This window comes from Leptonotus elevatus, chromosome 3 (genome assembly GCF_054856555.1).
Source record: "Leptonotus elevatus isolate MCC_2025b chromosome 3, RoL_Lele_1.0, whole genome shotgun sequence".
Lineage (NCBI taxonomy): Eukaryota > Metazoa > Chordata > Actinopteri > Syngnathiformes > Syngnathidae > Leptonotus > Leptonotus elevatus.
Genome location: NC_141241.1, coordinates 18,728,925 through 18,739,286, shown reverse-complemented (window position 1 = coordinate 18,739,286; position 10,362 = coordinate 18,728,925). Strand labels below are relative to the sequence as shown.

Sequence of the window (10,362 nt, the reverse complement as noted above, 5' to 3'; positions counted from 1 at the left end):
AATAATACTCAGCTTTATAGCAAACCATGTAAGCAACTATTTTAAAATACTATTTACTTGAGCACATAATCATGAAAAGTTGTGTGCTGCAAATAAATGCTTGCCCCAAATATATTGAATAAATGCTCCAACAGTTTTTTCCATTGCAAAGTGTCTCTTTTTCACGCTGAAAATACTCCATTCCAAGTTCAAACTATTAAGTGCTGACAAGAGTTTATTACCAACAGGCAACAGTATACATTAAAATACTGTGTATGTCTTCTCATACACATTTGTACAACCAATATATCTGCACATGGAAGGATCTGCCAATCTGGTACATGAAAAACAACAGTGTCAGTGATTTCCCCTCGTCAGGACAAAACAACATATTCTCGGGGCTCTTCTTGAAAATCGGTGGCGTTTTTCAAAACGTGTGGCATCTCTCTCGTCTCCGAAGCACGGTAGCATACTTGATGGATGTATTCAAACATGCCATTTTCCTTGTCTCTTGATTTTTCAGTGGCATCATGTGAGCTTGCTCACAATGGCCTGGTTGAGAGAGTTCAGCTGATTAGTCCATTTGTCTAAAGCTGTGTAGCGAGCCCCTCCCCTTTTCTGGTAGTCGAGTTCTAGTAGCTGGTTGACTTGGTCGATCCGCCCCTGGATGGTGCTGAGAACGACACAAACGAAAAGGAAAAAAAAGTTAGGTAAATAAATAAATAACAGCTATACATGGTGGAAAAATACATTCATCAAGTAATATGCAAGGTCACAGCATAATGACTCCGTTTGACATACAGTAGATATGAAAAGTCTACACACACCTGTCTAAATATCAGGTTTTTGTGATATAAATAAGACCACGGCAAGGCAGATATTGCCACATCAAGATGGAGTGCTGTCATATAAGCCAAAAGGAAAAAAAAAAAAAAAGATTTCTCTTTGTCACTCTCTCTTTTTTTTTTATATACACATCTCACAAAGGGGGGTAAAGCCGCCTTTTGATATCCACTGTAGGTGGAGATTCATTTCATTCTGTTGAGAATCTCCACTGAAAAGTAAATGTAAAATGAAGTGGCTTAGATTGAGACAATGAAGGAACGAAACTAATTCTAATCGTGCTAGTATGCTACCTTCATTGAATTGTTAAAATCTTGTCTGCTACAATTTAATAACTGTCAGAGCAGTTTTGAACAGCGTTGTGGCTATCAATTTACATCAACGGTACCGGTAAGTGTAAACGAGTATTTTCACATGTGCATTTTTTTGGCGGTTTGTACAGACACCACACTTCTGGTAAAATGAGACTCAATTTTGCTGCTAATTAATTCCACCTCATTCTTGTAAGGGTAGAAAGATGCCAACAATGAGGAACTACAAAGATAAAAGCAAGTCTCGTTTATTTATAGTCATAGTGTAGTGCATGTGTTAAACTCAAGGTCAGATTGAGCCTGTCACAACGTTTATGTAGCCTATGACAGTAAATCACTTGGGTCTATTGTACGTCTCTTGTTAAATCGGTACCAAAATTGAAAACTATATTCTCTTTCTCTGTAACAAGTACACAAAGAAGATGACACATACTTATCCAAAATACACTGCACCAGCAAACTCTCCACATCACAAACATCGATATTCAGCTCCTGAAACACAAAGCAAAGAGACTGTTGTCAACAAGTGGATGGTTCCTCCCTTCTGTTTGATTTTGAAAGGACAGATTTTAACTTCAAATGCAAACTTTAAGTTGAGTAAAAGAAGACATTTCACCGGGCGGTCAAGTATTAAGTCGTTTCCAATCATTAATCATTAAATATTTTTTTTCCATTTCTGCTCAATTTAAAAAGTGCCATATAATAAAAAACAATGACCTTATGCTAAAACATTAGATAAAATAAAATAGACTTCTGATGTAACCAGTTTTAATATGACTGGTAAAGGATAAGACACTTACACAGCTTCCAGATGAACCAAATTCATTATTTTAAAAGTGACAGTCATTTATTCTGATATAAGCAGCACGGTATCATCCTACAGTATATCACCTCAGAATATATTATAATCGTTAAAAACGTGATATAAGGCATACTGCCTTATATCAGCATCGATGATATTACATACGTCTCTGCTTAGTACAGTGAAACAAATCTTGTTCCAGCAATAATAGGTCTGTGATTATTTTTTTTATCTAGTCATACATTTTCTACAGCACCAGTCTTCGTCACAGAGGACGGAGGTAGAACCTACCCTGCTAACTATGTACACCGTAGACGTTTACAATTACGGTACAAGGACCATTTAGACTCTTCACTTAACCTAAATGCATGCTTTTGGAATGTGGGAGGAAGGCGGACAAACCAGAGAAACCCCACGCAAGCACAGAGAGAACATGCAAACACTAACCATTAGGACACCATGCTGCTATTTCTATTATTACATAGGAAAATATTTGTTTTGACATATTTAAAAAATACGTATGTAGATAGGGCTGGGTAAAACATAAAACGTGAAAATCCTAAAAGCTGTGATATCAGTAGACTTACCTTAGATATGAAAGGGATGTGTATTCTTGTGTATGGTTTGATGAGTTTGATAAGTACTTGAGTTCTAATATTGCGTAGCAGCTCTGCAAAAGAAAAAAAAAAGAAAAAAAGAGCATAACTGTATTTGCAAGACATTCTTGGTGTATGTTTACAGCCACCACCCCCGACAGGAACAGTCAGCACTTACCCTCTATGTGCTCTCTGATAAAGGGGTCGTCCATTATGTTACTGTGATTTGTTTTCAAGATTTTCTCAAATTCAGTGATGTCGTTGTTCTGGTAGGCGCTGGAGAGACAAACAATCAATGTTGTTAAAAATCTACACTTGGTGTTTAAATGACATCTTGATAGCTGTCAATTATGAGGTAAAACAGGGGGAAAAAAAGAAGCACTTTTAAGTGTATTTTCTCTCCTTTTGTGTATACAACAGTAGCACGTACATTATATAAGTGCAGTATAGCTTTTTCGGTGCTTTGATTTATGAGTGACCCAAATTAATAGTTGCTGTATCGCCCAATCAGCTCAAAGTATTGTACTGAATGTCGGGCCTTTCCCGAGCGATAACATTGGATCAGTCCCAGATTGATAGTGTGAAGAATCCACATTGGCAGTCTTGCTCTTGCCAGGTTACGGATTAATGACATTGCCATTAATTTTTATGTAAAGTTACGAATGTGGTTACGAAAGGAATTCAACCACACACTTCTTCTTTTTTTTTTTTTTATCAAGGCACCACTGTAATTCCTTGACACAAAGATATCACCAGATGACTTTTTCAATGGATAACAGAGGAAAAATTCAAAAAATAAAATTTCAAAAATCTTCAAATCACTAACTTTGAATATGCGGGATTCACTGTCATATGCATGAACCATTTCAAGAAATTAGGAGTTACGTACTGCACTTTTATTTAAGAGGTGAATAACAAGGACTGACTCCAATAAGAAAACAACATTCTTACCTTACTAAATTTGTCATTGCTAATATCTCTGGATCATTTTTGTATGGTTTGGCCTTGAGGGGTAAAGAAAGGGAAATATTAACATTTTAAAAATAATTTCTACAATTCTGTTTTCAAGACAAAAAATGAATATGAGGAAACAACATTTTTAAATGGTACAGTAAGTGAAACATCATACCTCTTGCGAGTCAAAAGGATTAATTCCCGACTTCATTAGCATGTTGGCGAGCACTAGGTACTTCAGACACGTCGTCCTTCTCGGGCTTCCAGACTCGTCATAGTTTTTAAAGGCCTCAAAGAAGTCTGTGTGAGCTTTTTCAAACTCCCCCTCTCTCAGATGCATTTTCCCGCCGCATTCTGCTCAGGAACAAACAAGCACACATCATTCATCGGAAAGAAGATGCAGAAGTTGCTAAATACAAAACCGCTTACCTCGGATGACACCCATTATAAGTGGATGAGGAATGGCAGATTTAATGTGGAGCGATTGCTCGTACAGGGCTTTCAATTTCTTGTTGTTTTTTTGTGCTGTGTACATCTGAATTTCCAGAGCGTAGATCTCTAACAACTGCGTGCCTTTCTTCAGGTCATCCTCTCCATCATCTGTCTGTGACGACAAGGAAAAGAAGAAGAGAGGACACTAAGGCTTCCACAAACGGCTACTTTGCTAGTTGACTAGAACTGATAGCAGTCGCGATTAGTCCACTAACTTGGATCATATGTAAATTGCAGCAGATTGCACCAGCACGCAGCTGTTCTTACGTAACAGTCATTAGCTTACAGCTTCAATTTGTTGATGTATGTGCAAATTAAAAAGAAGCCTGATCACGATCCTGTTCATCAAATCAGGTGTGTTGGTGGAGGGACACATCAAAAACAGGCAGGACAGTGGCTCTCGGGGATCAGGGTTCCCTACCCCTGCCGTAACCTATGTGTGCCAATGCTCGTTTCCAGACATCACTGTCCCGGTGTTGGGGAATGGAAACGGGCATGAGCCACAACGGGCTTTTCTTTACGTTGGCCCCCCTTCGCTGCCATGAAAGGTAAGTTTACATCACGTTAAGTATTTTTGGTGAAGTGTGACCTATCTTTGGGATATCGAACACCCGTTAGCCATGACACTAGCCACAGTGCTTGTGTTTACATCACGGATGACCCGGATTACCACTACTGCGCATGTGCATCACTGGCTGGCGGCAGATGCCAGGAGCAGCGGGAGACAAGGAAGTATTAAGAGAAAAACAAAGCAGCAAAAAAAAAAAAAATAATAATACACTATTAAATTAGCTGTCGATGGATTTGGTCATCAACATATTCGTGACTAGTCAAGTAATATTGCCAGCGGCAGCTCTAATCCAAACTCAACACACAAAAAAAACTGAAAATGAAAAATCTTAGTCCAATCAGAGGACAGCAACAAGTGTCATATAGTCATTTTATTACCTTTTAAAAACTTTTGAATTACTTTACAACAGCAATGCAGGCCACAACTAGTAATTGCACTCCCCTCACCACCAACTACAGTAATAAACTAACCCAGTGACTCTCAAAATTCACACTGTGAGACTCCTTTTAGTTTTAAACAAATAAATTATTCAAACTGCATGTTACAAATGGCTTTTGTTTTTGATCTTCAGCATAGTACATTTGTTTAGTACAGTTCTATTGTATTTAATTTGTCAGTACATACATTTGCATGTAATCTTTAAGAACATTCTTTTCAAACATTTAATATGGCAACAAGGTTTATTAACTTTTATGTGCAATAAATGTCAATCATTATTTAAATATAGTATTATATGTTCTTATATTTTAAATGCCGTGTTAATGGTATGCTTGATAATATTTGAGGAAGGATAATCAGTTCAGGGAATAGATGGAGTCTGAGAAAATACGGTATAGATTTTTATATTACCCCAGGTTGTTGTTGACACAATTGTCAAAAAACAATCTGTTCTGGAAGATATTCATAGTCAATTACTAAGGCGTGCAACCATGACATAAATAGCTCATGTGGTGAGAGTCTGGTTACCTGGCAAGACTGGTGTAATTGCCTCAGGATCTTCTGCAGCTTTCCATACTCTTCTCTCTCCAGGTACAACTTCCCCAGCTTTAGTGACAAAACAACACATTACAGTTCACTTATTTGGCTACAAATGTAGACGCTGATAACGTTGAGGTGCAGAATAACCTTTGGGTACCTTTGTGTTGGTTTTAAACCAAAGTCTGTCATTTTTTGCATCTTTTAAAGCTTCCAGAGTAGTTTCGTAGAACTCTTGTAATAAATCCATCTAGCAACATAGGAAACGCACTTATTAGCATATAACACAGAAAGACACATAAACATGAAAAGTTTTCATTTTGTGTCCCAACCCTATTGTAATATTACATGTTATTACTTATTTTGAAATCTATTCAAACCACTTTCTGTGCACTAAATAGAGGACTGACGCTGTTTTGACTGATGTTGTCTTGCCTTGTTTGATAGAGCGTTAAGATTAAATAGACTTTCCTAAGGCAAAGCTGTGTCATACATATGCATACAAAACTTGTAATTCTCTTTGTTTTATGTGTACTGTGACAGCAAACTTCAACTTGAAGCCTCTTTTTCCCGTGAAGATGTGTTTACTATCTGCCAAACTGCTGCTTGATGTGTAGTGCGTTGAGTTCACTGCCTCCATAATACCAGTTGTAGCTAAAAAAATAAATAAAAAGGAGCACAAAAGCTCACATCTTAATATAATCATATTATCATCTTAATATGACTATATTAAGATGTGAGCTTTTGTGCTGCTGTTACTCATATCTCAGGAATGACAACATATTCTAAATAAAATAACTGACGGATGAACTTATTTTCATAGTCATTAACTGCACCTGTTTGGAGGTTGAGATGTAGTCCAGAATGGAGTTAATGGACTTTTCTGAGTAGTTCCTGGTGACTGCACTTCTTATGTACGTCAGCAACTGTTTGTATCTGTTCATCATCTCCGGGAAATTAGTCTGCAGTAAGACACAGCAAAACAATTATTCATGATAATATCAGCTACATGTTACAGGTCAATGTCAGATTATTTACCACTTTAAAGTTGATTTTAATCATCTGTTTGAGTGCCTTGAATCCCCATTCGCCTTTCTCGCCTTCTAAATCCAATACCTTAAGATGAAAACAGTGAGTAAATAGCATAACTAAAATGATGTTTGTAACAATAGCAGACAACATTGAATTGAGGAGCACTCCACCTTCTGGAAACTGCTGAGTGCTGCTTTGGGATCATCCTCCTTCAATGCTTTGGAGTTGTAGTACTGGTTCTCCAGGTCAACATTTGGCTCTGAATTGCTGTCTTCTGAGTATTCCTGAATGTTAGCACATGTGCACCATTACAAACTCCAATAGTTGAAGTTGCGAGCAAAGCGTAACAAAAGTTCAGGGAAGCAAAGCATAACACGAGCTCTTCCTGCTACTACGGACGACTGCTAAAGTTAGCCAACGAATGTGCTATCTAGCCAGCTGCAACGCAGAGTTTTCGTCAAAAGATCTGCAGAACGCATGCAAGTTTCACTAAACTATCATACAAAGTTGTTTATTTTTGTTAGTCAGGTCTACAGTGCTGAGTTTGTGTGTGTGGCCAGCTAGTAGACTATATTAGCCCAACAAGCTAACTGCGAGGCTAACGCTAGCAAGCCCGCATTATCGTTGCTTTCCAGTTCTGCCAAAGATAAAAGGCACAAGTTGGGTCATTTTAGATGTAAATACCAGGTCGTAGTCCTCTTCGTCGTCACACATGAAATCGTCCTCCATGTCAGACATTGTGCTAGTCCTTGTTGTCCTTGTTCAGAGACGAATAGTTGGCCGGCCTATGCTGTGTTTTGCGGCGATGGGGAGGAGATGGTGTGTCAGGGTGCAAAGAGGCACCACCGCCCAACTTCCGTCACTAGATGGTGCAATTGGATCGCCTCTCCATCATACTCCTGCTTGCCGTGGAGTGCAGGAATAATGCGGTATTCGTGGAAAGTCGGACTTTTCTGACTTTCGGTAAGGAAAAGTGCACTGGAACGCCACTTGAACTGAGAGGTCGGAGTTGCGAAGTTTGAAAAAAAAAAAAAGGACACCGACTTCACCGATCGGTCAACGGCTTCAATCTGACGTCACTCGACAATGGCGACCACCATTGAAACACAAACCGTGAATGGCAAAATATAATTAAACGACTATCAACATATTTATCTCTTTATTATGACATGAATTTAGTTATTCATGAAATTAAAGAGAAACTTAAATGAGCCACTTACAGCGACCCAAAAAATGCCACCTTCTATGTTCTGTCAATTTATTGCATGTGGAACATGTCGTCAGCTGTGAACTAAAAAGGACTATTTCAGGTAATAAATAAATAAATAAATAAAATATACTGTGTATTTGCAAAATAATGATTAATTAGAATATGGCTTCATATGAGTGATAATTCGATCAATTATTCCATGGAATAATCAGATAAAAAAAATTATTTTCCATCAAAGTATATTACTAAACCATTTCCCCCCTGATTACTATTTATGAACCAATATGTGTTGTTTATTTGGTATTGTTTAGTGATTAAAAAAACAAAAAAACAACTAAACACTTCACACAAGAGTATTGTACACTGGTAGAATTATTTACAACCTGTACCTGAGTAAATAGTTGTGTAGTAGTTGGTGTATATAATTTTGGGGGGAGCTGTGTCTATTAGTTATAGGTTCTCGTTATTTGCTATCCTCCGCAAATAGCAGGGGTTCACTATTTTTTCCAGAATTCTCCATCATAACTCACCATGGAAATATACCACACACGTTCCTGAACTTTACTGGACATTTTCTGCTCCTTTGTAACTCTAATAATAACATATTTTTCTAAACTCTGCCTCTCATTAAGGGTTAGACTCCTCTCTATAACGAAAGCAATATTTCATTAGCGCGGAGATTGCCGTGCTGAAAAATCATGCAAACAGTTGATGTCATGGGTTTATTGGAGAAGAAAAAACTGTGTGGGTGTGAGTGAAAAGTAGAAGTCTATCATGCTATGAAGTGAATTGGGCCATAATATTTACAATATGTAGTCATGAATTATAAACAGTGGTGCGAGAGGGAAGAGTGCATCCACTGATCCCTCATCTGACTCACAGGCTGAAAAGCTTTCAAAATGTCCACAGTAATATTACATGTATGGAAGAAGTGTGTGTATATTGACATTGCATGGCTGTCTACTGCATTCACATAGAAACCACAATATGTCTGCACACGCTGCGACCTTCTCCAGTATGTTCACGCCCTTAATTTGCAGGCGTGAGATGAGTCATTGGAGCAATGCGTGCTTCGTGTCTGTCAACAAATCATTAATTAAAGCATTGGATCAACATAAAGAACGAGCAACTTGCCGTTGTTGTAACTAACAACAACAAACATTTGTTTGTTTGTTTTGCCAACGTGTTTCACATACCTGAAAATTTGTCTTATTATTATCGCATATTGATCTGTCAGCACACTAACAACTTCAAAAGACAATGCATTTCCCACTTTGGATGAATGATACTTGATGCGTCACCTTCTTGAGCACTGAGGTGACAGAAGTACTCACATGCACTTCAGTAGGAGTATAGAGACTTGCGTGTAAAAAAAAACAGACAAGGGTTGTCTGTATTATCTTATTCGGCAAAAATGTTGCTATAGCATATGTTGCTTGTGATAAACTTGCTCAGGTGTACACAATGTTCTGGTGCCTTGAGAATCCATGACCCCAATTGGTATACTGTAAGCAACAAGATAACACCCATGTGGTGGCTCCACATCTCACAGACGTAAAAAAAAAAAAAATGCAGATATGAAGTCAGGCATGTCTGTGGTTGCTGATGACTAAAATACCAGAAGAATTAGACATGATGATATCACGCAGAATAGGAAACACTTTGAGAATTCATTGTTGCTTCAGACCTGCAAACACGTCGAGTCATGGCAGCACAGAGCAATAGAAAGTCCCAGCTGATGAGATAATGGGATGGCAATCGAACAACTGCCCTTTTCTTATTCTCTTACATTTTAAATGTGATTGTCAGTAGTAGGATCAAAACATTGCCCCACCCCGTGCCCTACTTTAATACAACTTGTAAAAACAAGCACGATGGCACCCTTCAAATATTCTACATACCCTTAAGCTATGATCTCCATCTCATTTATCACATTTGCTGTTTTATTGCCACAGTGTCATCTGCCCATCACACAGCTAGTACTTATTCCTCATCTAGACACAATAGGCCAAATATACAATTTATTCCCAATTAGTAGTTAGTTTCATAATCAAAGAAGTATTTTTTACCCATACTTTTTATTCTGCTTTTCTCGGTGTGACATGCACATTGCGTTCTAAAGTGGCCACAACAGTGGACTATTTGGGTGTAGGCATAGCCAGTTAACGATCCGCACGGGTAACCATGTGAGAATGAAGGTGCTCAAGTTCTAATATAGTGAGGGAGGGGCAACTCATGCTGTCTTGCAAAGTACATCACATGGTCTTAACCATGGCCCAAAAAATAGGAAACCTGAAATGACCCGGTCCTCTCTCTAATCTCCCTGTGTTCAACAAAAAAAAATATTACATCTCCAGTTTTTCTTAAAATTGTCTGTTCTGGTCACCAACCTCTCTCTTCATGGCAGGTTTTGAAAAAGACATGATTGGGACTGGGTGACAGGATATCTTTTGTTTCCACTTGGTGTCACTTCAGAATTGCATTTCACCCTAAGCTGTCATGAGCCAGAGCTATGGTAGCCCATAAACAATTAAAAACAACAACAACACAAAATTCCCTGGGCAACAATACAGCAAAAAAAGATGTGAGCCGCACTA

At 38.1% G+C, this 10,362-nt stretch overlaps 1 protein-coding gene across 1 annotated transcript; it reads right to left on the bottom strand.

Annotated features, from left to right (window-relative positions):
• Positions 1-196: 196 nt before the first annotated feature.
• On the bottom strand, positions 197-7,587 carry cops2 (COP9 signalosome subunit 2). Its single transcript, XM_086071992.1, has 13 exons — positions 7,240-7,587; positions 6,726-6,839; positions 6,562-6,639; positions 6,360-6,485; positions 5,684-5,773; positions 5,515-5,592; positions 3,915-4,089; positions 3,661-3,839; positions 3,483-3,535; positions 2,710-2,807; positions 2,523-2,605; positions 1,567-1,625; positions 197-652 (listed from the first exon to the last, which is right to left on the bottom strand). The coding sequence occupies exons 1-13, from the start codon at positions 7,291-7,293 to the stop codon at positions 508-510; spliced, it is 1,332 nt and encodes a 443-aa protein (XP_085928118.1). The 5' UTR covers positions 7,294-7,587; the 3' UTR covers positions 197-507.
• Positions 7,588-10,362: the final 2,775 nt, after the last annotated feature.

Coding starts and splice junctions, on each gene's coding strand:
- cops2 (XM_086071992.1), bottom strand. CDS start 7,293: ATGTCTGACATGGAGGACGATTTCATGTGTGACGACGAAGAGGACTAC. Junction 6,640..6,725: donor CACTCAGCAGTTTCCAGAAG/GTGGAGTGCTCC, acceptor TTTCATCTTAAG/GTATTGGATTTAGAAGGCGA. Junction 653..1,566: donor GTGCAGTGTATTTTGGATAA/GTATGTGTCATC, acceptor TGTCGTTCTCAG/CACCATCCAGGGGCGGATCG.